Raw genomic sequence first — 27,925 nt, 5'->3', positions numbered from 1 at the left:
ACGCTGAGGTCACAAAAGGTGCTGTATAAATATTATCAACACTATGCCACTGTCCCAATGTTGATGAGTACTAGTTGGTGACATTACTAAACTCATATTTCTAACGGTGATTACTCGGCAAGTGACATTTGTCACCAGTTGTTGGGCACTGTCTATGATGCTGTTTTGCTTTATTAAAGTAGTGGATTTGCTTTTAAAATAGGTTTTAAATTAAAATAAAGAAAAATACCTTTAAAATGAATACAAAATGTTGATGATTGCCGTTTTTCAGAAATTTGTTTATAAATAAAATAACAACCTTTAAGGAGGGAGGGAAGGCAAGGAGGGAGAGGATGAGGAAAAAAAAACAAAGAAACTGAAGGAAAAAACATAAAAATTAAATATTTCTGCTGTGGAAACCGTTCTTAAACTCACCTTTAATAATCTGTACTTTATAAGGGGAAAGAGGTGGTTTCGGTGATGACTTTGTGGAGTTGCATGCAATTCCAGTGACACTTCTGTCCTTCAGGGTATCCACTCCCCAGACAGCCACAGCCAAGCACTTTGTAAATCTTGAATCACTCGGTTGACGTTTCACAGTTTCCCACTTGTCCTCATCAATCCATATATTAGCACCAATGTGAACCTATGAACAAATTGTTGGAATCTGTAGCTTGTGAATTCAACTCATATATGCAAAATATGGGAAGCATCTCTCATACATATAGCTAACCTTACCTTTCCATCCTGAACAGAGTAAACATTAGGCTGAGCCATAGCCCATGGACATGGGATCATGTTGTTCCCATTTTCAATCTGACTCTCAAGATGATCAGAGGTACTTGGAGTTGGAAGAAGAGCAAGTGGACTTTTTTTGCCAGGATAAACTCTTTGTTGCATGTTCAGATGGTCTTGCAGAATAGAAGTTACTGGCGTACTTGAAATTAGTTGATGTGTTGGTGTGTTGTCTATTAGCTCTTCCTCAGGATTTGAGCCATGGTACTGTTCTGGTACTGAAAATGCGAAAATATTGATTTACCACTCAAATTGCTTTCAAAACGCAAATTCAAGAACTACTGTTCTTACAGATCACAAAATGATTTCAAAAATGTGAATTATCCATTCTATACAATCTATCAACTACTGGTACCATCGCCAATAAACATCTATAAAAGTAACAGTCAGTTCCCTAATAGTAGTTGAGCAGAAGACAATGAAACAGAGCAAAAAAGGAAAACCTGGAAAATAATAAGTAACAAGTCCTGACCAGAAAGTCAGATATCCTCAGCTAAATATACAGTCATTAGCTAATTTCGTATGCTATCAAATGACAAAAAGTGACTCAAATTATGGCAGCATTTGAGGTGGAGAAATCACTCTGGCTAGCTTAAGTATTCTTGCTCAGTAACATGCTGTAAAGCCTCTTCCCCCTTGCGTTTAACTGCTTGGATTCCTCTCAATGCAACAAGGCCTCCACAAGACCAGCAGAATTAGGTCACTCGGCCCATCGAGTCTGCTCCGCCATTCGAGCATGGCTGATATTTTCTCATCCCCATTCTCCTGCCTTCTCCCCATAATCTCTGATCCCCTTATTAATCAAGAACCTATCTATCTATAGATGGGTATAGATGGGTCAGTTTTTGTGCAGTGTGTGCAGAAGGGTTTTCTGACACAGTATGTAGACAGGCCAACAAGGGGCGAGGCCACATTGGATTTGGTACTGGGTAATGAACCCGGCCAGGTGTTAGATTTAGGTGTAGGTGAGCACTTTGGTGATAGTGATCACAACTCGGTTATGTTTACTTTAGCAATGGGCAGGGATAGGTATATACCGCAAGGCAAGAATTATAGCTGGGGGAAAGGCAATTATGATGCTATTCGGCAAGATTTAGGATGTATAGGATGGGGAAGGAAACTGCAGGGGATGGGTACAATCGAAATGTGGAGCTTTTTCAAGGAACAGCTACTGCGTGTCCTTGATGAGTATGTACCTGTCAGGCAGGGAGGAAGTTGTCGAGCAAGGGAACCGTGGTTTACTAAGGAAATTGAAGCACTTGTCAAGAGGAAGAAGAAGGCTTATGTTAGGATGAGACATGAAGGCTCAGTTAGGGCACTTGAGAGTTACAAGTTAGCCAGGAAGGACCTAAAGCGAGAGTTAAGAAGAGCGAGTTAAGAAAAGTCGTTGGCGGATAGGATCAAGGAAAACCCTAAGGCTTTCTATAGGTATATCAGGAACAAAAGAATGACTAGAGTAAGATTAGGGCCAATCAAGGATAGTAGTGGAAAGTTGTGTGTGGAATTAGAGGAGATAGGGGAAGCGTTAAATGGATATTTTTCGTCAGTGTTTACACTGGAGAAAGACAATGTTGTCGAGGAGAACACTCAGGTTCAGTCGACCAGGCTAGATGGAATTGAGGTTCAAAAGGAGGAGGTGTTAGCAATTTTAGAAAATGTCAAAATAGATAAGTCCCCTGGGCCAGATGGGATTTATCCTAGGATTCTCTGGGAAGCCAGGGAGGGGATTGCAGAGCCTTTGTCCTTGATCTTTATGTCGTCTTTGTCAACAGGAATAGTGCCGGAAGACTGGAGGATAGCAAATGTTGTCCCCTTGTTCAAGAAGGGGAGTAGAGACAACCCTGGTAATTATAGACCTGTGAGCCATACTTCGGTTGTGGGTAAAATGTTGGAAAAGGTTATAAGAGATAGGGTTTATAATTATCTTGAAAAGAACAAGTTGATTAGCGATACTCAACACGGTTTTGTGAAGGGTAGGTCATGTCTCACAAACCTTATTGAGTTTTTTGAGAAGGTGACCAAACAGGTGGATCAGGGTAAAGCTGTTGATGTGGTGTATATGGATTTCAGCAAGGCGTTTGATAAGGTTCCCCACGGTAGGCTATTGCAGAAAATAAGGAAGTATGGAATTGAAGGTGATTTAGCGGTTTGGATCAGTAATTGGCTAGCTGAAAGAAGACAGAGGGTGGTGGTTGATGGCAAATGTTCATCCTGGAGTTCAGTTACTAGTGGTGTACCGCAAGGATCTGTTTTGGGGCCACTGCTGTTTGTCATTTTTATAAATGACCTGGAAGAGGGTGTAGAAGGATGGGTTAGTAAATTTGCAGATGACACGAAGGTCGGTGGAGTTGTGGATAGTGCTGAAGGATGATATAGGATACAGAGGGAAATAGATAAGCTGCAGAGCTGGGCTGAGAGGTGGCAGATGGAGTTTAATGCGGAAAAGTGTGAGGTGGTTCACTTTGGAAGGAGTAACAGGAATGCAGAGTACTGGGCTAATGGCAAGATTCTTGGTAGTGTAGATGAACAGAGAGATCTCGGCATCCAGGTACATAAATCCATGAAAGTTGCCACCCAGGTTAATAGGGCTGTTAAGAAGGCATATGGTGTGCTAGCCTTTATAAGCAGGGGGATTGAGTTTCGGAACCACAAGGTCATGCTGCAGCTGTACATAACTCTGGTGCGGTCGCACCTGGAGTACTGCGTGCAGTTCTGGTCACCACATTATAGGAAGGATGTGGAAGCTTTGGAAAGGGTTCAGAGGAGATTTACTAGGATGTTGCCTGGTATGGAGGGAAGGTCTTACGCGAAAAGGCTCAGGAACTTGAGGTTGTTTTCGTTAGAGAGGAGAAGGCTGAGAGGTGACTTAATAGAGACATATAAGATAGTCAGAGGGTTAGATAGGGTGGACAGTGAGAGTCTTTTTCCTCGGATGGTGATGACCAACACGAGGGCACATAGCTTTAAATTGAGGGGTGATAGATATAGGACAGATGTCAGAGGCAGTTTCTTTACTCAGAGAGTAGTAGGGGTGTGGAACGCCCTGCCTGCAACAGTAGTAGACTCGCCAACTTTAAGGGTATTTAAGTGGTCACTGGATAGACATATGGATGAAAATGGAATAGTGTAGGTCAGATAGGCTTCAGATGGTTTCATACGTCGGCGCAACATCGAGGGCCAAAGGGCCCGTACTGAGCTGTAGTGTTCTATGTTCTATCTATCTCTGTCTTAAAGACACTCAGTGAATTGGCCTCCACAGCCTTCTGCGACAAAGAGTTCCACAGATTCACCACCCTCCTGCTGAAGACATTCCTCCTCATCTCTGTTTTAAAGGATCGTCCTTTTAGTCTGAGATGGTGTCCTCTGGTTCCAGTTTCTCCTACAAGTGGAAACATCCTCTCCACGTCCACTCTATCCAGGCCTCGCAATATCTTGTGCGTTTCAATAAGATCCCCCCTCATCCTTCTAAACTCTGACGTGTACAGACCCAGAGTCCTCAACCGTTCCTCATATGCCAAGTTTTCATCCCAGGATGTTTGCCCATCTTTATCCCTAGGGCCTTTTTTAGAAGGGTGACTAGCAGCATCATGAGCTTTGTTTGGGCGCATGGGACCCCGAGGGTGAAGAGGGTCTTCTTGGAGCGGGGTAGAGATGGGGGGGGGGCTGGCGTTACCCAATCTCGGGGTATTATTGGGAGGCCAATGTGTCGATGGTGCGCAAGTGGGTAATGGAGGGGGAGGGGGCAGCATGGAAACGGATGGAGGGCGTCCTGTGGAGATACAAGCCTGGGGGCCCTGGTAACGGCGCCGTGGCCGCTCCCTCCTACGAGGTATACCACGAGTCCGGTGGTGGCAGCTACCCTCAAGATTTGGGGGCAGTGGAGGCGACATAGGGGAGAAGTGTTGGGCTCGATGGAGGCTCCGTTAAGGGGGAACCATAGGTTCGTCCCGGGGAACATTGATGGGGGATTTCAGGGTTGGCACAGAGCGGTCATCAGACAGCTGAGGGACCAGTTTATTGATGGGAGGTTTGCGAGCCTGGGGGAGTTGGAGGAGAAATTTGGGCTCCCCCGGGGAACATGTTCAGGTATTTGCTAGGCGGCAGGTGGAGGGATTCCCTTCACTTCCCGTGAGGGGGGTGAGCGACAGGGTGCTTTCGGGGGTCTGGGTCGGAGAGGGGAAGATATCTGATATCTACTAGGTTATGCAGGAGGCAGAGGAGGCGTCAGTAGAGGAGCTGAAAGCTAAGTGGGAGGGGGAACTGGGGGAACAGATCGAAGACGGGACATGGGCTGATGCTCTGGAGAGGGTTAATTCTTCCTCCTCGTGTGCGCGGCTTAGCCTCATCCAATTCAAGGTGCTGCACCGGGCCCACATGACTGGGACGAGGATGAGTAGGTTCTTTGGGGGTGAAGACAGGTGTGTCAGGTGCTCGGGGAGTCCAGCGAACCATGCCCATATGTTCTGGGCATGCCCGGCACTGGAGGAGTTCTGGAAGGGGGTGGCGAGGACGGTGTCGAGGGTGGTGGGATCCAGGGTCAAGCCAGGATGGGGACTCGCGATTTTTGGGGTTGGGGTGGAGCCGGGAGTGCAGGAGGCGAAAGAGGCCGGTGTGCTGGCCTTTGCGTCCCTAGTAGCCCGGCGAAGGATCTTGCTACAATGGAAGGATGCGAGGCCCCCAAGCGTGGAGAACTGGATCAATGACATGGCGGGTTTCATTAAGCTAGAGAAGGTCAAATTCGCCCTGAGAGGGTCGGTACAAGGGTTCTTTAGGCGGTGGCAACCTTTTCTCGACTTTCTGGCTCAACGATAGGGTACAGGGACAGTAGCAACAGCAACCCGGGGGGGAGCGGGGGGGCGGACAATGACTATGTTTGTTTGTTTATTTTATTTATTTTTAAGTTCTTTTGTTGTTCATTGGGGTTGGGGGGGGGGGGGGGGGGGGGGGGTGGGGGGGGATGTGATACATGCGTCGATACGGTCTGGGGGTGTTACAGTTATTATGGGTTATTTTGTTGCATTTCATTGTTTGTTGTTATGTTTTATATTTTCTGTAACAAATTCCAATAAAAATTATATTAAAAAAAAAAGTTTTCATCCCAGGGATCATTCTTGTGAACCTCCTCTGGACTCTTTCCAAGGCCAGCACATCCTTCCTTGGATACGGGGCCCAACATTGCTCACAATACTCCACATGGGGTCTGACCTGAGCCTTATACAGCCTCAGAAGTATATCCCTGGTCTTGTATTGTAGCCCTCTTGACATAAATGCTAACACTGCATTTGCCTTCTTAACTGCCGACTGAACCTGCACGTTAACCTTAAGAGAATTGTGAACAAGAACTCCCAAGTACCTTTGTGCTTCTGATTTCCTAAGCATTTCCCCATTTAGAAAATAGTCTATGCCTAAATTCCTCCTTCCAAAGTGCATAACCTCACACTTTTCCACATTGTATTTCATTTGCCACTTCATTGTCCACTCTCCTAGCTTGTCCAAATCCTTCTGCAGCCCCCTTCCTTTCTCAATACTACCTGTCCCTCCACAGATGTTTGTATCATCTGCAAACTTAGCAACAGTGCTTCAGTTCCTTCTTCCAAGTCATTAATGTATATTGTGAAATGTTGTGGTCCCAGCACAGACCCCTGAGGTCCACCACTAGTCACTGGCTGCCATCCTGAAAAAGACCCCTTTATCCCCACTCTCTGCCTTCTGCCAGTCAGCCAATCCTGTATCCAATCCTCTATCTTACCCTAAACACCATTGGTTTTTAACTTATTTAACAGTCCCCTATGCAGCACCTTGTCAAAGTCCTCAAAATGTATGGGACATTTCCCATAGTTTATTTTGCAACTGGACATCAATTAGTGACTGGTTAAACAAGGTCCCCTTTTGTTTTTTGCTGAGGTAGCTCCATGATGACTGTTTGATCTTGAAGCAACCATGGTTTTCCTGAACTTTTCCATGGCAGCAGTCATCAGTTGCGATAGTTATAAAGCAAAAACCCTGGTCTGTGGATTACTTCATATGTCCATGTGCTTCTTATTAACAAGTTCATACATGCCTCAATGGAAGGTAACTGAAAACTGTACCTAAAAGAAAATAGGTACCAAATTAAAGGAATGCTGTGGCCATTAAGTCTTTGCTTGAGGGTAAGCCTGGAAACCAAACCACTTCATTCTTCCTCGGAGGTCTGGCATAATTGGCAACTCATTGCAATGTTCAAGAATCTTCAAGTTAGTGAGAAATCTTACGGAGTGCAGTCCAGCTACTGGTCGGGATATATCCTGTGCACTCAAGACCAGAAAACCTAGGGATACAATTTGGCAAGAGCCATAACTTGGGGAATTTCCTGCATGTGCACAGATACTTGTGGTATTTAAATAGCAAAAACTGGTTAAAACAATAAAATGTAATTTGTCCAGAAAATACCACTTGAGCCATTTGGGCAGTGGTTTCCAAGATCTGAAGTAGAAGAAGAATTCTACCTCCGAGTGCATCATCAACTCTACAGCTCCAAGCCTTGTTAATGAGACTGAAAGTTAAATGCCAGTGTACGAGTTAACTGCAGACTTAAGTTATTGAGTCTGCTAATGATTGATGGTTCCAAACTTCTATAGACAGGCATGTCATTTTGCAGTCACCTCAACACAAAGATATTCTGCAAATATTTCCCCTTGGAGGAGCTTCACAAGTAGATTGGAGTCACGGCTACCTTTCTAGCATGTACCAGGAACTTGCACTGATAACGAGAAGGACATCACACGATAGGATGCAGAGCTGGGCTGAGAAGTGGCAGATGTAGTTAAACCCTGACAAGTGTGACTTTTTTGGAAGGACAAATATGAATGCGAAATACAGGGTTAATGGTAGGGTTAATAATAATAATAGCTTATTGTCACAAGTAGGTTTCAATGAAGTTACTGTGAAAAGCCCCTAGTCACCACATTCCGGCGCCTGTTCGGACAGGCCGGTACGGGAATTGAACCCGCGCTACTGTCTTGTTCTGCATTGCAAGCCAGCCGTTTAGCCTGTTCTTGGCAATGTGGAGGAGCAGAGAGATCTTGGGGTCTATGTTCATAGATCTCTGAAAGTTGCCACTCAAGTGGATAGAGCTGTGAAGAAGGCCTATGGTGTGCTAGCATTCATTAGCAGAAGGATTGAATTTGAGAGCCGTGAGGTGATGATGCAGCTGTACAAAACCTTGGTACGGCCACATTTGGAGTGGTGTGTGCAGTTCTGGTCACCTCATTTTAGAAAGGATGTGGAAACTTTGGAAAAGGTGCAAAGGAGATTTACCAGGATGTTGCCTGGAATGGAGAGTAGGTCTTACGAGGAAAGGTTGAGGGTGCAAGGCCTTTTCTCATTAGAACGGAGAAGGATGAGGGCAGACTTGATAGAGGTTTATAGGATGATCAGGGGAATAGATAGAGTAGACAGTCAGAGACTTTTTCGCCGGGTAGAACAAACCATTATAAGGGGACATAAATTTAAGGTGAATGGTGGAAGATATAGGGGGGATGTCAGAGGTAGGTTCTTTACCCAGAGAGTAGTGGGGGCATGGAATGCACTGCCTGTGGAAGTAGTTGAGTCGGAAGCATTAGGGACCTTCAAGCGGCTATTGGATAGGTACATGGATTACGGTAGAATGATGGGGTGTAGATTAATTTGTTCTTAATCTAGGGCAAAAGTTCGGCACAACATTGTGGGCCGAAGGGCCTGTTCTGTGCTGTATTTTCTCTGTTCTCATTATGGAGTATTGGGATACTGGTTTGCTTTACCCTACTCTACTGGTTAGCAGTTGCTTCACAGCTCCAGGTTCCCAGGTTCGATTCCCGGCTTGGGTCACTGTCTATGCACGTTCTGCCTGCATCTGCGTTGGTTTCCTCCGGCTGCTCCGGTTTCCTCCCACTATCCAAAGATGTGCAGGTTAGGTGGATTGGCCTTGCTAAATTGCCCTTCGTGTCCAAAATGGTTGGGTGGGTTTACTGGGGTACTGTGGAGGTGTGGGCTTGGGTAGGGTGCTCTTTTCAAGGACCGGTGCAGGGCTGAATGGTCTCCTTCAGCACTGGAAACTATATGAAGACTTTCTTTGATAGCCTCTGCCAAATTATTATGCAAAGATGCCAACTGGAGGTCAAGAGGTTTCTAGCAGAAGGAAAACATTGAGCGGATGATCATCCTTCGTCTAATTCTCCTGGAATTGTCACATAGTAGCAAAGTTACAGGTGCAGGTTTCCCTTTCTCTAGACTAAAAGTAGTGCACAGGAAGAGAAATAAAGTAAAGGATAATCATCCTCAAAAGATTTTCTTTTCACACTTAATCAATTGCCATCACCATAGCAGATGGTAATAGCCCATTCTACATAACTGGCATGGTAAATGAACAAAGAAAAGTATAGTACAGCAACATCAGCCCTCCAAGCTCGTGTCAATCATGAGTTGAGCCAGTCAAATTTACACTAAATGATGTTTGCACATCAATGCAGAGCCAGCGATAGTTTTACCCAATATCAGTTTCCTTAGGATTGCGTGTCCACTGTCCAGCAGCATAAAAACAGGAATGTACCATTTAACTCAGCATGCTTGATTAGCCATAGCATCATACTATTTTCAGCCCAAATTCCCATCTTTGTTCCATATCAATAAAATGGTGGAATGGATAAATCAGTAAATGTGACAAGGCCATTACAAAAAAATCCACCTGTCACACTTTTGTCCATTCCACCAGTTTATTGACATGGAGAAAAGATAGGTTGTTGCACAAAGTGTGTGTTACAAAAGGCTGGGATGCCATGACAATTTAAGTCTTGGCATAATCACAGCTCAGCATACTGTGTGGTTCTAGGCTCGACTCTAATAAAAAGATTTTGATTTTGTGATTTGATTTATTGTCACATGTACCGAAGTACAGTGAAATGTATTTTTCTGCGGCCGAGGGAAAGTACACAATACGTACATAGTAGACAAAAGAATAGCCAACAGAGAACATTGACAGTGGTACATTTGCAACCAGTGATCAGTTACAGTGCGGAACAAGGGGCTAAAGAAAGCAAATACATGAGCAAGATCAGTCCAAGGGGGAGTCGTTGAGGAGTCTTGTAGCTGTGGGGAAGAAGCTATTCCTATGTCTGGATGTGTGGGTCTTCAGACTTCTGAACCTTCTGCCTGATGGAAAGGTCTGGAAGAAGGCAATGCCTGGGTGGGAGGGGTCTCTGATAACGCTGTCTGCCCTCCTGAGGTAGTGGGAGGTGTATACAGAATCAATGTGGGGATGGCAAGCTTGTGTGATGTGTTGGGCTGAATTCACCACACTCTGCAGTTTCTTGCGATCTTGGAACGAGCAGTTGCCATACCAGGCTGCGATGCAGTCGTATAGGATGCTCTCTGCACATCTGTAGATGTTTGTGAGAATCAATGCAGACATGCCAAATTTCTTTGGCTTCCGCAACTAATTGGATATAAAGGATATGAAACAACAGAAATGGAACAACAGGGCAGCACAGTGGCGCAGGGGTTAGCCCTGCTACCTCACGACGCCGAGGTCCCAGGTACGACCCCGGCTCTGGGTCACTCTCCGTGTGGAGTTTGCACATTCTCCCCGTGTTTGCATGGGTTTCACCCCTGTGGTGAATATAACAACATGGTAAATTCACACTGTATATTGTAAGCTCAGTAGCGTTACCCGACCACTAGGGGGAGTAGCTCTGGGAATGCTCAGGAGCTTGTACAGGGCTTCACCCTTGGCTCCGCCCACGACTCCTCCCCCTAGTGCTGCTGTATAAATACCCTTGTCCAGAGTCAGCCTGCAGTTCACAGAGAGTTCATCAACAGGTAACAGGATGGAACAGGTAAGTTGATTAAAGCCTAGATTCATATCGGAAACTCGTGTCTGGTGAATTGATGGTTCCATCAACCCCCACAACCCAAAGATGTGCAGGGTAGGTGAATTGGCCACGTTAAATTGCCACTTAATTGGAAAAAAAGAATTGGGTACTCTAAATTTAAAAAAAATAAATAAATGGAACGAGACAGATTCACTGGATGCTATCTGCTATGAGGGAAGTACAAATATAACAAAAGACTTTTAAAATTAAGAGATTAGGGGTTAATTTGATCAACATGTTTCAAATTATAAACAGGTAGGACAGGGTAAATAGACACGTGCTGCTTCCCATGACTGAAGGAATTAGAATGAGGGCATAGTTTTAAGACAGTAGGAGAAACTTCATGGAGTTTCTTTTAACTTGGCTCAAATTCTAAGATTATTCACATTGTTTTGGATTCTCCATGAGGAAACTAGCCCCATTGATCCAGTCAGTTTCCGATATTATTTTTTAAATTTTGGAGTACCCAATTATTTTTTTTCCCAATCAAGGTGCAATTTAACGTGGCCAATCCACCTAGCCTACACATTTTGGGTTGTGGGGTGAAACCCACGCAGACACAGGGAGAATGTGCAAACTCCACACAGACAATGACCCAGAGCCGGGATTCAAACCCAGGTCCTCGGCGCCTTAGGCTGCAGTGTTAACCACTGTGTCATGTGCCGCCCTTCCGATATTATTTTAAACAGTTCCATCAGATCACACCTTGATTTCATCTGCTTGGAATGTCTCGGGCACTAAATTAAATTAATGCAGCCAAACCAGGTAAAGGGAAATTACCCCTGTAAACTAAATGGCTACAGCAGGTTGGGAAGTGAACTGAAAAATCAGATGCCAAAAGTGTTAATTCAAAAATAGGTATGGTATATTTTGTACAGGAAGCACATCCATTGCCACACTTGTACCAAGCCTAGTAAAAAGGATTGAAGAATGGACTATAAACCTTCAAATAATTAAGCACATCACTTCTGTGTTAACTATATAATTTACCAGGTTCCAATTTAAAAATTGCTTAAATTGGCAAAGATAATTATACAGCCAATTTAAACAATTCAGTTAGATAATTAATTGTAATGAGGCTATTACAAGGGTTTAAAGTAGGTGTGAGAAGGGAGATATTCAACACTAAAATCCATTTAGCAGTTTACCATTCCTAGTGTTGCTGCACTTTATTCCAGCATGAGCTGAAACCCAAGTATGGAAAGATAAAACTTACGTCTAAATAACTTCAAAAGCAGCGCATTCTGAAGATCCATATTTAGATCCCTCAATCTCTGAAGTTCAGATGCCAAATGTTCATATTCTTTTTGCTTTTCTTCAGCAAATCGGAGTTTTGTTGAAACTCTTTTAAGTTCCTGAATCAACCTTTTATTGTTGGCTTTGGCCTGAGAATATTTATGTTTTAGTTCATCAAACATCTTTAACGTTTGGTCGTCATCATCGCTGCTGTCTTCAAAGCAGGAGACATCTTGTTCCTATGAGAAATAAAATAATTTTTAGGTTCATCCAATTTGAGAAACAGAGAAATAAATACTAACCAGATTCTGTATTTCAAGGGAGGGAAAACAATTTGTACGCCAAGTATAAATTTAAGGAATTTCAGAAGAATCCTACTACCGATAAATTTGTAAATCTTTTAACACAAACCGTATTGCATTTACATTCCGAGAGTAATACAATAATTGTTTATGGAATACAAGAATTGAAAACAATATGGTTCCTACTAGCACAATGCAACATTATCAATTTTTCATTTCCCCTTTGTTGTGAGATTCCATTCACTTAATAATAATAATATTTATTATGGTCACAAGTAGGCCGACATTAACACTGCAATGAAGTTACTGTGAAAAGCCCCTAGTCACCACACTCTGGCGCCTGTTCGGGTACACAGAGAAAGAGTTCAGAATGTCCAATTTACCTAACAAGCACGTCTTTCGGGACATGTGGGAGGAAACCGGAGCACCAGAGGAAACCCACACAAACTCTACACAGTGACCCAAGCAGGAATCAAACCTGGGACGCTGGCGCTGTGAAGCAACAATGCTAACCACTGTGCTACCGTGCTGTTCATCCATGTGACGTGAAAGCACAGCTGTCTGGTATTAAAATGTAACAGACAATTTAGGAGTAGAAGATATTTTTTTCATCAATGTTAACAGAATTGTGGCAGCCTGGTTTCAAAATCGGGGAATAAACGACCATGCTGCTATCTTTTCAAGGCAAGCAGAATCCATTATGTTATGGAGTATGATTCATCCATACTTTGCAATTAAGCAAGTGTGATCATTATAGTGCCTTCCCAGATTTAAAAAAAATATGGTGCAGGTATAGTCCAACAACAGGTCAAAGTTGGAGGAGAAAAACCAGCAAGAAACCTTAAACATACCACCTTAAAATAGAACAAAGTACTGTGGATACTGAAGATCTGTGGATACTGGAGATCTGAAATAAAGCCAGAAAAGTGCTGGCCAGACTCAGGAGATCTGGCAACATCTGTGATGAGAGAAACAGAGTTAATGGGCACGATCTACCGGCTGTTCACGTTGGCGGGATATTCCACCCCACGCCAGCACACAGGTTTCTTGGCGACGAGTGGTGCAGTCACGGGAAATCCCGTTGACAACGGTGGGGTCGGTAAATCCCACTGGCATGCCGCCTCCGCAGCTGAAAAACATGCAGCAGGTTGGTCGGTAAATCCCGCCCAATATTTCTAGTTCAATTAACTGTTAACTCTGTTTTTCTCTCCACAGATGCTGCCAGACCTGCTGAGTTTGTCCAGCAATAGCACTTTCAGTTTTTATCATTAATGCCGGGATCGAATGGCTCAGCTGATCAAGGTAACTGTAACTGAGGGATAGGTTAGAAATCCCTAATCTGCTTGCGGAGCTGTGCTATTAGCTTTCTGTCAGGGTAACAGGAGAGACATTACATTCAGTTAAACTCTGATAAACTAGAGACAGGAATCAGCAGCGAGAATCCCTGCTACCGATTACTTTTCAGTGACGTTTTCTGTCATTGAAGACTACACCGAGCAGTGCTCAGAAAACTCGGTATGGTTGAATAGCTTGTGGATCCTCATAATTCAGCACAATTACAATGAATGATCACTTGGGCAAATAGCTGAGGGCCCTAGCTACAAACACTTTAAAGGAAACAACAATAGGCTGAATGTAAAAATTATAAAATAAATATGAACATTGGAGTAACTTTAAGTATAAGGTTTTCAAAGAGCAAGCGACATGCGAGAGATATCAACATGATCAGGACATTAAACAAAAAAAGTAGTAAGATGCTTCTGTCATGTGATTGCAGGATAGTTAAGTAGAATTCACATTTACTTCTCGAAATTACTATCTTTTTCTCACTGAAAACATATTTTCTCTCTTCTCAAGCTGTTTACAAATTGTACAAGAGGATTACTGTGAAGTACTAGAAACGCATGAACTTAAGAAAAAACAGAAGTCTGTTTCACCACTCAATAAGACTTGATCTTCTGAAAGAAGTAATTGCTCATTGTAGTAATCCACGGGAGGCAGGAGTTCCGTCACCACACCAATATTTATTTACAATAACGATATTACAGGAGCAGCTACAAACAGTGCTGCTAGCAGTCTAGTCAACTAAAGACTGGTTCACAAAGCCTACACAGGTGATTATATGGGCCCCCTCAATGAGCTATCATTGAGGGAGCTCATACTCCAATTGGCCAACCAATAAAGCCAATTGGAGTTCATTACACTCATAATCTCCCCTGGTTCTTTTGCCAATCATCTTAAATCTATATCCTCTGGTTACTAATGCTACCGTTTCTGGAAACAGTTTCTCCAAACTTACTCATCATTTTGAACAGGCTTATGAAATCTTTAACTTCTCAGTTGTAAAGGACGCCAAGCAGTGAGTAACTCAACTCCTTCCTCTCCAAAGCCTGTCTACCATCTGCTAGGTACATGTCAGTAGTGTGATGGAATGCTCCCCACTTGCCTGGATGAATTTCGCCTCATCGTTGCCTTAATGAGGAAGCATAATTTCCATGTTCACCTTGTCAAGACCTTTTAGGATCTTTTATACTTTGATCAAGCCAACCCTCGCTCTTCTCCATTCCAGTGGAAACAAACCCAACCTGTCCTCAAAAGGCATGCTCATTCCAGGGAAAATCTAGTAAACCTCCTCTGAGCTGCCTCCATTGCATTTGTATGCACTGCTGGTTCAAGAGGAAATTAATTATCTATATCTATATCTATAACACAGTAGTGAGAAATGATATTAGCTCTGACAATGTGGAGTCTGTATGGGTAGAGTTGAGAAATACCAAGGGGCAAAAAACATCAATGGACATCATATATAAACCCCAAACTGCAGTGGTGATGTTGAGAATGGCATTAAACATGACATTAGAGATGCATGTAATAAGGGAATATCGGTGATCACGAGTGATTTTAATCTTCACATAGATTGGGCAAATCAAGTTAGTTACAATGCCGTAGAGAAGGAATTCCTGGAGTGTATATGGGATGGTTTTCTTGACCAATATGTGGAGGAACCAACTAGAGAGAAGGCCATCTTAGACTGGGTACTGTGTAATGAGATGGGGATCATTGCCAATCTGGCTGTGCAAGACCCCTTGGGAATGGGCGACCATAACATGATAGAATTTTTTTTTATCAAGGTGGAGAGTGAAGTAGTTGATTCGGAGACTAGTGTGCTGAATCTTAATAAAGGGAACTATGAAGCTATGAAACACGAGTTGGCCTTGATAGATTGGGGAGACTTAAAGGGATGACAGTAGATAGGCAATGGCAAACATTCAAGGAACGCATGTTCATTGCTGTCTGGCACAAAAGCAAAATGGGTATGAGGGTCAATCCATGGCTTACAAAGGAAATTAGAAATAGTATCCGATTTAAGGAAGAACAGATTGGCCAAGAAAAATAATAGGTCTGAGGATTGGGAGCAGTTTAGAATTCAGCAAAGAAGGACAAAGGGATTGATTAAAAAGGGGAAAGTACAGTACGAAAGTAAGCTTGCAGGGAACATAAGAACTGACACTAAGAGTTTCTATAGATATGTGATGAGAAAGAGATTTGTAAAGACAAATGCAGGCTCCCTACAGACAGAAACAGAGGAATGCATAATAAGCGACAAAGAAATGGCTAAGCAACCGAATACATACGTTGGTTCTGTCTTCAAAAAAGAGGACACAAATCAGATATCAGAAATGTTGGAGAATGAAAGGTTTAGTGAGAGGAAAGAACTGAGGGAGATGAACATTAGCAGAGAAATGGTGCTGGGAAAATTGAAGATTGAAGACGGATAAATCCCCAGGGCCTGAGAATCTGCATCCCAGAGTGCTTAAGGAGGTGGCTCTGGAAATAGTGGATGCATTGGTGGTCATCTTCCGGGATTCTATAGACTCTGGAACAGTCCCTGCAGATTGGAGGGTAGCTCACGTCACTCCAATATTCAAAACGTGAGGTAGAGAGAAAGCAGGGAATTATAGACCAGTAAGCCTAACATTGGTAGTGGGGGAAATTCTTGAATCCATTATCAAGGACTTTAGAGGAACATTTGGAAAGCAGTGGCAGGATCAGTCAGAGTCAGCATGGATTTATGAAGGGAAAATCAAGCTTGACTAATCTGTTGGAGTTCTTTGAAGATGTAACCAGTACAGTTGACAAGGGGGAGCCAGTCGATGTAGTATATTTGGAATTTCAGAAGGTGTTTGACGAAGTCCCGCATAAGAGATTATTGTGCAAAATTAAAGCGCATCGGATTGGGGGAAATGTATTGAGGTGGATAGAAAACTTTTTTTTTTTTTTTTTTATAAATTTAGATTACCCAATTATTTTTTCTATTAAGGGGCAATTTAGCATGGCCAATCCACCTACTCTGCACATTTTTGGGTTGTGGGGGCGAAACCCACGCAGACACGGGGAGAATGTGCAAACTCCACACGGACAGTGACCCAGAGCCGGGATCGAACCTGGGACCTCAGCGCCGTGAGGCGGTTGTGCTAACCACTAGGCCACCGTGCTGCCCTAGGTGGATAGAAAACTGGTTGGCAGAGAGGAAACAAAGAGTAGGAATTAATGCAGTGTTTTTCAAAACTTTTTTTCTAGGGACCCATTTTTACAACCGGCCAACCTTCGCAACCCACGACGGCTGACCTGCGCAACCCACCATTTTCTCTTACCTTAGTTGCTGACAAATATGGAGGAAATGGTTTTGGGTCCCTTTGGCCCCAATGGTCCCTGTGGCCCCCCCGAACTTGTAAAAAAAAAGGCTGCGACAGCATAAAAAAAATGCGGCCGCACTGCGCATGAGTGCCGATCATCGGTGCCCCTGCGCATAGTTTTGTGCATGCGCTTCGATGATCGGGCACGCATGCGCAGTGCGGCCGAATTTCTTTTATATGTTCGTGGCCATTTTGAAGACCGCTTACAGCCGGCACAGTTAAAGGCTGGCTGCTGCGGCTGTTGAGCGCGGATTTGCGCGATCGGGAGTGCTGCGATGGACGGCTCCGCGACCCTACCGACACCTGCTCACGACCCACCTGCAGGCCATGTCCCCGAGTTTGACAATGCCTGGATTAATGGGTCCTTTTCAAATTGACAGGCAGTAACTAGTGGGGTGCCACAGGGATCGCTGCTGGGACCCCAGCTATTCACAATATATATTAATTATTTGGATGAGGGAACAAAATTTAACATCTCAAAGTTTGCAGATGATACCAAGTTAGGTGGGAGGGTGAACTGTGATGAGGATGCAGGGATTCTACAGCATGATCTGGGCAGGTTGGGCGAGTGAGCAAATCAATGGCAGATGCAGTATCATTTGGATAAGTGTGAGGTTATTCACATTGGAAAAAGAAAACAGGAAGGCAGATTACTACCTGAATAGTAGTAAATTGGGAGAGGGAGTGTGCAGCGGGAACTGGGTGTCCTTGTGCACCAGTCGCTGAAAGTAAGCTTGCAGGTGCAACAGGCGATAAAGGCGGCGAATGGTATGTTGGCCTTCTTTGCGAGAGGTTTCGAGTATAGAAGCAGTGATATGTTGCTGCAATTATACAGGGCCTTGGTGAGGCCACACCTGGAGTATTGCGTGCAGTTTTGGTCTCCTTCTCCGAGGAAGGATGTTCTTGCTCTCGAGAGAGTGCAGCGAAGGTTTACCAGACTGATTCCAGGGATGGCGGGACTGTCATATGAGGAGAGATTGACTAGGTTAGGATTGTTCTCACTGGAGTTCAGAAGAATGAGGCAGGATCTCAGAGACTTATAAAATTCCAACAGGACTAGACAGGGTAGATGCAGGAAAATGTTACCAATGATGGGTGTGTCCAGAACCAGGGGTCACAGTCTGAGGATTCAGGGTAAACCATTTCAGACAGAGATGAGGAGACATTTCTTCAGCCAGAGTGGTGAGCCTGTGGATTCATCACTACAGGAAGTAGTTGATGCTAAATCATTGAATATATTCAAGAGGCGGCTAGATATAGCACTTGGGGAAAATGGGAGAAAGCAGGATTAGGCTATTGAGTTGGACGATCAGCTATGATCGTGATGAATGGCGGAGCAAACTCGAAGGGTGAAAAGGCCTCCCCCTGCTCCCGTCTTCTATGTATCTATATCCTTTGTTAAATAAGGAGGCAAAACTGCATTCAGCATTTGACAGTAACTCCAAAACCTGTGAACTCACCAGCTAGAAGAGCCATGGCAGCAGGCTCCTGAGAACCTGTAAGTTCCCAAGTCACATGCGATCCTGACTTGGAAATATAAATAGCCTTTTACTTGGTCAACATCCTGAAACTCCCTCCTGAACACCTCAGTTGGTGCATCTACACCACAGATTAAGTTCACCACCACCTTTGAAGGCAATTGGGGATGGATGTTAAATGTTGGCCTGCTGGTGACAATCACAGCCCATGAACGAAACAAAAAATCCCAGTTTCTCCTCAAAAGTGTAGTCTCTTATTACTGGTGCCATTGCAGTTCATCTCCTTTGCATCCTCTTACAAGTCCTGCCCTCCTTAAACTGCAGTGCTCAAAACTGTACACAATACTACAGCTGAAGCCCAATTCATGATATGTAAAAGTTATTCAAAACTTCTTCGCTGCTATACTTTTAAGCTTCCATTCACATGGTAAAAGATCTTTTTTACCTGTGTTCATGAAAGTACAGTTAGATACTACATTTCTATGCTCAGCTTAAATCGTTGAAAGCTCTGGCATTTAAAGGTTAGCCACTTAGTAATACAAGTAGGCCATTTAGTCCTTCAAGTCTGTTCCATCATCGTTCAATGATTTGTGGCTGCTCTGTAACCAAACTCCATATATTCATCTTAGCCAAAGGTATTAAAGATATGGGACAAACAAAAACCTATCAATCACAGATTTAAAATGAATGATTGACCCAAGATCAAGTAGCATTTATTTCGAAGTGTGTACCAAACGTCTACCATCCTTTGAGTGACAACATGCTTCTTATTTCACTCCTGAAAGGTCTGGTTCTAATTATACTCATAGTTCTGGATTCCCCAACAAGCAGAAATAGGATCTATCCTATCTGCTCCCTTTAAAATCTTGAATAGAACATAGAAAAGTACAAGCTCTTCAGCCCACGATGTTGTGCCAACCATTTATCCTAATCCAAGATCAACCTAGCCTACACCCCTTCAATTTACTGCTATCCATGTACTTATCTAAGAGTCGCTTAAATGTCCCTAATGACTCTGACTCCACCACCTCTGCCGGCAGTGCATTCCACACACCCACCACTCTCTGTGTAAAGAACCTACCTCTGACATCTCCCCTATACCTTCTTCCAATCACCTTAAAATTATGTCCCCTCGTGACAGCCATTTCCACCCTGGGAAAAAAGTCTCTGGCTATCCACCCTATCCTTGCCTCTCATCACCTTGCACACCTCTATCAAGTCACCTCTCTCTGCCTTCTTCGCTTTAGAGAAAAGCCCAAACTCCCTCAACCTTCCTTCATAAGACATGCCCTCCAGTCCAGGCAGCATCCTGGTAAATCTCCTCTGTACCGTCTCTAAAGCATCCACATCCTTCCTATAATGAGGCGACCAGAACTGGACACAATATTCCAAGTGTGGTCTAACTAAGGCTTTATAAAGCTGCAGCAAAACATCACGGCTCTTCAACTCAATCCCCCTGTTAATGAAAGCCAACACACCATATGCCTTTTTAATAACGCTATTAACCTGGGTGGCAACCTTGAGGGATCTATGTACGTGGACCAAGATCCCTCTGTTCCTCCACACTTCCAAGAATCCTGCCTTTAACCCTGTATTCAGCATTCAAATTCGACCTTCCCAAATACTTCAATTAAATCACCCTTTAACAATTCTAGGGAATACACCCCAGAGTTAGTTTAATATTTCCGCATAACTAAAACCATGGATGTCCCAGGTGTATTTCTGGTAAATATATACTGCACTTTCTCCAAGGCCAATACACACTTCCAAAGGTGCGGTGCCCAGAATTGCTGGCAATAGTCTAGGTGTGGTCTAACCAGGGCTTTGTACAGCTGGAGCAATGATTTCTACCCTCTTGTATTTTTGTCCTCTAGATATAAAGGCCAGCATTTCATTTCATAGATATCATCGAATTTACAGTGCAGAAGGAGGCCATTCAGCCAATCGAGTCTGCACCAGCTCTTGGAAAGAGCACCCTACTTAACCCCACACCTCCACCCTCTCCCCGTAACCCAGCAACCCCATCTAACTTAAGGGCAATTTTGCATGGCCAATCCACCTAACCTGCACATCTTTGGACTGTGGGAGGAAACCAGAGCACCCGGAGGAAACCCACGCGCACACGTGGAGAACATGCAGACTCCGCACAGACAGTGACTCAAGCGGGAATTTAACCTGGGACCCTGGCGCTGTGAAGCCATAGTTCTAACCACTATGCTACCGTGCTGCCCAAATTTGTGTTCTTTTGAATATTTTGTGTCTACATGACATTTCAAGGATCTATGGACCTCCCCGTGTGTGCGTGGGTTTCCTCCGGGTGCTCCGGTTTCCTCCCACAGTCCAAAGATGTGCGGGTTAGGTGGATTGGCCATGCTAAATTGCCCGTAGTGTCCTAAAAGTAAGGTTAGGGGGGGGGGGGGGGGGGTTGTTGGGTTACGGGTATAGGGTGGGTTTGAGTAGGGTGATCATTGCTCGGCACAACATCGAGGGCCGAAGGGCCTGTTCTGTGCTGTACTGTTCTATAGTCTATCTATAGACCTCACCTCTAGAAAGTCTCTGGTTTCTACCTTTTCACCATTTACAAAATACTGTGTTCTACCTTTTATAACAGAACAAAGTGGATGACCTCACATTTACCTACACTGATATCTATTTACTAAAGTTTTGCACATTCTCATTGATGGAGAGCCAGCAGCATAACAGGATTATCACTGGACGAGTAATCCAATGGCCCAGCCTAATACTTTGGTGCTAATTGTTCAAATCCCACAATACCGGTAATGGAATTAAAAATGCTAATTAATATATCTAGAATTAAAAGCTAGTCTCGGTAATGGTGTCACAAATCTACGGTCATAAAAATTCACTAATGCCCTTTAGGGAAAGAAAGCTGCCATCCTGACCTGATCACAACATGTGACTCTGGAGCGACAGTAATGCGGTTGACTATTAACTGCCCTCTGAATAACTTTATTGCAGTGTTAATGTAAGCTTACTTGTGACAATAATAAAGATTATAATTGGCCTAGCAAGGCACTCAGTTGTACCATACCTCTCAGGTACCAGATGGACTGACGTTGTTCAACAAGGCAGCTCATCCTCATTTTCTCAAAGGCAATTAGAGATGGGCAGCAAATGCTGCCTTGTGAGAGATGCCCACAAAGCTGAAAAATTCACTTGAACTATCAACATTTCTTTCCATTTGCACTTTTTAGAATGGCGACTATTTTTTTGTTCACGTTGCACATTCATTAGTTTGGAGTCATTATTGGCACAATTTTGGAAAAAGATTATTAAATTTTAAAATCGAACAGCAACTTCCAGCCTCTGCATAGTTGAAGATGGAAATCAAAAAGGCTACCGTACAATTTGCCCTGCTCCCCCAATTCGCCAAGAAATTTTGGATTAAAACCCCATGATGGTCATGAAATTGTGGTACTTACCATTGATCACACCACTAAATGTTAGGGCTTGTCCTTTCAGGTACAAGTGAATGAAAAATATTGTGACAACTCTTAACTGGAATAAAACACAATCTGGCACTGAAAATTTACTTTTATAAATGTGGAGTCACATTGCTTCAGATTTCAATTACTGCTGGCATTTAGGATTTTATTTTCAATAAATTGGGTATGCAATTCTTTTCTTCCCAATTAAGGGGCAATTTAGCGTGGCCAATTCACCTACCGTGCACATCTTTTTGGGTTGCGGGGTGAGACCCACGCAGACACGGGAGAATGTGCAAACTCCACACGGACAGTGACCCGGAGCTAGGATCGAACCCGGGTCCTCAGCACCACTACACTACACCACCGTGGCATCCAAGAATCTTTTGTTTTTAATCTTCCTTAATTGTTTTCCTCGCAATCATATCTTCCTTTCCCACTTTTAATTTCACTTTGCATATGTTTTGACATTTAAGAAAAATTCTAAATTAGACTTCCTGCTTTAGGCTCTGTGTAGAAAACAGTTTTTGGGTGGTCAGAATTATTTTAACTGAAGGAGTCAGTCTTTATCAAAATAAATCAATTAACCCCAAAACATTGATTGAGTAATGCACATATTAAATTACAGTATTCATTAATCTGTTTTAATAATGTAGAAGTTTGAAACATTCTGCTTATTATCTACTGCAATGAAATCACAGGGCTGTCTGTGAGTTAAAGGCAGCAAGAATTCCATCGACCCCTTGGAAAGTCTGGATACAGCCACCTTATCAAAATGTATCAGTGGGAATGAATATCACATCAAAGAGGTGAATAAGGTCTTGTGTTGCATGTATAGGACTCAGTTCATCTGTTACATAGGCTCTCATCCATTGGAAGTCAGAACTAAAAACAATTAAATTAGGTTCGTCAGAGCCAATTACCAGGCCAGTTTGATTCTGATTGCATGGTGGTGTGCCAATCGGGAGGAGGTTAAACCTTCGTAAAACCTTAAAACAAAGGTAAAATACTGCAGATGCTGAAATATGAAATAAAAACAGGAAACGCTGAAAAACTCAGGTTTGGCAACATCTGTGGAGAGAGAAACAGTTAATGTTTTGACTCTACTGGACTCTTCTTCAGAGCCTTGTTGTGCACAAACACAATTACAGACCCAGAAGCAGCAAATCATGATGATGATGTGACTTCAAGAGTAGAGATTCAACCGAATAGGAAGCTCTCCACAAATATTTTCAACATCGAGTCCCAAGGGTTCTAAGAGGGCTTATTTCACTTTCTAATAAAATGCAGAATTACTATCCAAGAATCTGCTTGCCAATTGATAAAGTCTTGTACAGACATTGATTAAAAAGGGTCTTCTCCAGACAAAAGTTAAGGATGATTTATGACCTATAATTGATTTATCTAGTTTGCCTCAGTCAGATACTCCACTCTTCTTGGGCTGAAGAGAATATGCTTGCCCTTTTTATATTGTTGCATGTCACTCAAAGAGAACTTCACTGAAATAAATCTTTATTGCAAGTTGTCACGTAAAAGACCGAAGTATGTGGGTAGCTGCAAACTCAACAAAAAGTGGGTGCTGTTAATTTGCCACAGACCACAAAAGCTGGGCTAATATATTTGAGTAGGTTGTGTAAAATGGTTCAGAGGCAAATTATAAAGGCATTTTGTAAATATTCATCTGAACATTAAATTCAAACTTACTAAACAAATCCAAGATTTGAGAAAAAAATCTGACAATGTTTAATGTCGTTTAGTACAGAACTTGAGTTTTGCTGAAAATGTCAAAGCTTTTCATCTTGCACTCATCAGGCCACTACGCAAGGATACCACTAAAGGGTAAAACAACAATAATACTGTATGAGACGAGAATGCTGAAAGTTTTGCAAGTGGACTCTAGGTGGTAGAGACATGGGCATGGAGGGTGCACCAATTAATGATGACTGACCGATAAACTGCCGAGCATAGTTTGAAATTTAAACCAGGCAGTTTGACCCTGATTGGTTAAGGGAATGAATCAGCAAATGGCTGTTACTTATTTTGTTTAGGTGAAACAGGTGCAATGTGTGTACATGTTCTTTCTGTCTGCAAAGAACAGGGCCTTGTGTTTTAATATCTGCAGCTTCCTGTGAAAACAAATATGCCACATTACGGGTCCGGCTGACAATCTTAAATTGGTTGTCAGCATAATTCTTAGCACACTGAGCGTTATTTGGCAAATACTGTGCAATTGCAGAATCACATCTAATGTTGAACGCCAAGTACAATTTTTTCAAACATCTATTCCATGCAAGTTTGAACTTAATGCAGAATATGAAGCGGAAAAATTAGCACGACTGATCAGTCACCTGGCATGTTAACCATTCATTTACAAGTGTGATTATTTTTCCAATTCTTATAGTTAACTGCAATTTTGTTAAACAAAATCTATCAAAAATCTTATACTTGATTATACTACCCATACCCAACTACAGAGCCTTACTTCCTTCTATCACACTTTTCAACCTTTCCCATTATAAAGTTCCTATATTCAGTTCTAATGACAATTGCATTTATATTGTAAACTTGACATGCTGTAATTACAGCTTTCTCCAAGTGCATCATCATAATTTGAGCTTTAAAGCCGGTACTATAAAGACAGCTGCTGCTCCAAAAAATGTTATTTTGTTACCTCCCAAATTTTCCTATTTCACAACCAATATCAATTAAAAAGGAACTTTTATTCATTACACCTTTCATGATCTTCAGACACACCAAATTCAATGGAATACTTTTGACGTGCACTTAGCATTGTTTTGTGCCAATTAGCTGCCACACTGAAAGAAAATCACACAAGCAATAGTAAGATAAACAACTAAAAAATTATCGGTGCAGAGTGACTTCACTGCTCTTCTTTGAAGAGAGCCACAGGATCTTTTGCACCCACCTGAGAAGCTACAACTTTACGACTCAGAGGAGCACCAACAATTAGCAACTTGGGTGGCACTTAAAAGCGTACATAAAAAGTATTTTTATTTCTGCATTTGGAAGGATGATGAAGAGGATGAAACTTCTATATAGAGAAAGTCTAAAACTATGGGACATAAATAGAAGAGAGTCAATAACAAATTCAATAAAGAAATTCAGGAGAAACTTCTTTGCTCAGATTGGCAAACGGATTGCACCAAATCTGTAAATTCTTTGTAACGACCAGTTGCTTCTGGAACACCAAGCTGGACAGACAGGGTTCATTTTGTACTTAAAGGGCTCTCACTTTGTACCAATATTAGCAAATGGAAACCCTTGTTGATTTTATCCATGAGTGTTATTCCAAGAGATGTTGGCTTGCTGAATTAGAAAATATACTATAGCTTTCTAAAGTTTATTTTCAACCAATAACATGTTGGTAGACTTCTGGTGGCGGCATGTATGTGGAAGTCGCACATTGGGTACCTCCTGCTCGAGACTCAATTTAGTCCAAGAGCAATTGTTAAACAAACAGGTGCAGGATGACATAAGCATGTCAAAAAATCAGAAGGAAACCATCGGGAAGAAGGGGGCAAGTGATGGTTCGCCGCTGGGCAAAAGGGTCAGCCTGGCAGCAGGACAGATGGCAAAGGCTGGATCGCTGGGTGGGGCCGTACCCTTCACAGCAGAGAAGATGGCCGAGGTGATGGCCACGAAATTTGAATAACAGTTTAGCAAACATGAGGAAGGAATGAGGGAGGAAATTATAATGGCAATGAAGATATCGGTGGAGGAGGCAATTGCCCCAGTGAAGGCGGCGGTGTCGAAGGCATTGGCCGAGGTGCGGGAGCAGGGAGAGTAGCTGTAAGGGGTGGAGGAGGCTTTGTCACAACATAGCGATCAGTTCACCCTCAATGAGGGCGGTGAAGGCCAACAAAGCACTGAGAGCGAAGTCGGAGGATCTGGAAAATAGGTCTAGAAGGTTTGTGGTGCGAGGTGCTACGAAGGGTGAACGCCTCAACCTCGTGCGCATGGCTGGGGCTGATACAGTTGAAGGTTGTGTTTGGTGCTCATCTCACAAGGGCGAGGATGAGCCGCTCTTCAAAGGAGTGGAGGGTGTCTGTGAGCGGTGTGGGAGGGCCCCGCAAACCATGTACATATGGTTCGGTCCTGTCCGAAGCTGGAGAGGTATTGGAGGGAGGTTTTTCACATTATCTCAGGGGGTACTACATGTGGACTTGGAACCGGGTCCTTTAGAGGCCATTTTTGGGGTGCTGGGCTGGCCCGAGTTGCAGGCAGGTCTACGGGCAGATGTTTTTGCCTTTACCTCGCTGATTGCCTGGAGGCAGGACCTATTGGGGTGGAGGTCAGCTTCTCCACCCTGTGCCTTGGCATGGCGGGGGGACCTGCTCGAATTCTTGACCCTTGAGAAGGTGAAATTTGAGCTTTGGGGGATGAAGGAGAGGCTCTACAATTCATGGGGACTGTTTATCATGCACTTTCGGGAACTGTTGCCATTGAATAGTGGGGCTGGGGAGGGGGAAGGAGGTTTAGCTTTTTACTGTTTTGTTACGTTTGTACATTCCAGGTAAAAGTTATGTGTCCGACTTTATATTGAGGGGGCTGTTGTTTTTTGGGATTGTTTTTTGTTTGCTTTTCTTTTGTTGTTTGATGAAAATGTGGAGAATAAAAAGATTTGAAAAAAAATATTTGTAACTGTATGTTCAAGTGTTGATGACAACAACAGAAATTATACTAATTTAGAATCAATTCAATGGCAAATAAGCAACTCGCCCCTTTTTTCAATGGTGTAATTTTCTTGTTATTTTTAGGCCACATTTCAAAACAGTTTTACAAGAAGTCTTCCTAGGTCTGCTTCGTGTCAGAATTAAAGCTTACTCTATCAGTTGTTTCCTACCACGTGTGTGTCCATTAGGGTAACCAGATGACTGGTTAGTGAACTACTTCACTGGAACATTTTCATTCTTCTCTTAGTGCTCCTTTGTGCTTTCTTTTTTTTTATTGAAAAGATTTTTAACACAATGACGATCGACAAGGAAGTGAGTGGCCCATTTTCCCAACACTCCTTTGTGCTTTCTTAATGGTTTTTCCCAAAGCTCCAAATATACAATACTACAACTTGGATTTTCCTGCTCCCCCAGAGTGGGTTTTTCCAGCAGTGAAGGTGGCTTACCATTGACCGCCAGTGGGATCTTCTGGGCCCACCAAAGTTAATGTCCATTTACGTTGTTCGCTTTTCCCGTTGCCGGGGAACCCATTGCGGAGTGGGGCTCGCCTTCAGCAGGACGTCTTCCCGCAAGTGGGAAAAGCCGAAAATACCAGCCTACATTTACTTTTACATTTAGTGCATTTGAAATCGACATAAGAATTAGGAGGAGTAGGCCAATCGGCGCCTCAAGCCTGCTCCACCTTTAAATAATATCATGGCTGATCTGATTTTAACCTCAACTTCTCATTCCCACCTCCCCTGATAATCTTTCACTCCCTTGCTTATCAAGAATCTATCTAGCTCTGTCTTAAAAATATTCAAAGGCTCTTTTTCTATCACCTTTTGAGGAAGAGTTCCAAAGACTCACAACCCTCAAAAAAATTCCCCTCATATCTGTACTAAAAGTATAGGACAAATATAAAATGTTGAAAATACTCAGCAGATCAATCATGAATTATGAAGAGATAGGACAGCACGGTGGCGCAGTGGGTTAGCCCTACAGCCTCACGGCACCGAGGTCCCAGGTTCAATCCTGGCTCAGGGTCACTGCCCGTGTTGAGTTTTCACATTCTCCCCGTGTTTGCGTGGGTTTCACCCCCACAACCCAAAGATGTGCAGGCTACGTGAATTGACCACGCTAAATTGCCCCTTAATTGGAAAAAATGAATTGGGTACACTAAATTAAAAAATGATTTATGAAGAGACATAAAGTTCATATTTTAGGTTGACGATCTTTCATCCCAACTATCGGTTCAGGTAAAACATCATCATCAACCAGAAACATTAACTTTTTTTTCTCTCTCTCCAGATATTGCCTGACCTGCTGAGTATTTCCAGTATTCTGTTCTCAATTCAAATTTCCAGCATTGGCAGTATTTGTTTTTGTACATATCTTATAAAATGTGTGCCAAAAATATTCTGGTTGACATTCA

General features: G+C 43.1%; 1 protein-coding gene across 4 annotated transcripts in view; it reads right to left on the bottom strand.

Moving 5' to 3' along the window:
* Window positions 1–27,925, bottom strand: part of bend5 (BEN domain containing 5) — a 253,252-nt gene that overhangs the window by 155,556 nt on the left and 69,771 nt on the right. For all 4 annotated transcript variants that reach the window (XM_038809776.1, XM_038809772.1, XM_038809773.1 and 1 more), the window contains 3 exons: window positions 11,875–12,133; window positions 718–992; window positions 415–625 (listed from right to left, as the gene is read on the bottom strand). In XM_038809776.1, coding sequence (XP_038665704.1) covers window positions 415–625; window positions 718–992; window positions 11,875–12,133 — 745 coding nt within the window. The remainder of the gene's footprint in view (window positions 1–414; window positions 626–717; window positions 993–11,874; window positions 12,134–27,925) is intronic.

This window comes from Scyliorhinus canicula, chromosome 10, assembly GCF_902713615.1.
Source record: "Scyliorhinus canicula chromosome 10, sScyCan1.1, whole genome shotgun sequence".
Taxonomy (NCBI): domain Eukaryota; kingdom Metazoa; phylum Chordata; class Chondrichthyes; order Carcharhiniformes; family Scyliorhinidae; genus Scyliorhinus; species Scyliorhinus canicula.
Note: the sequence above shows the minus strand (reverse complement) of the source record. Positions and strands in the feature narration are given on the sequence as shown.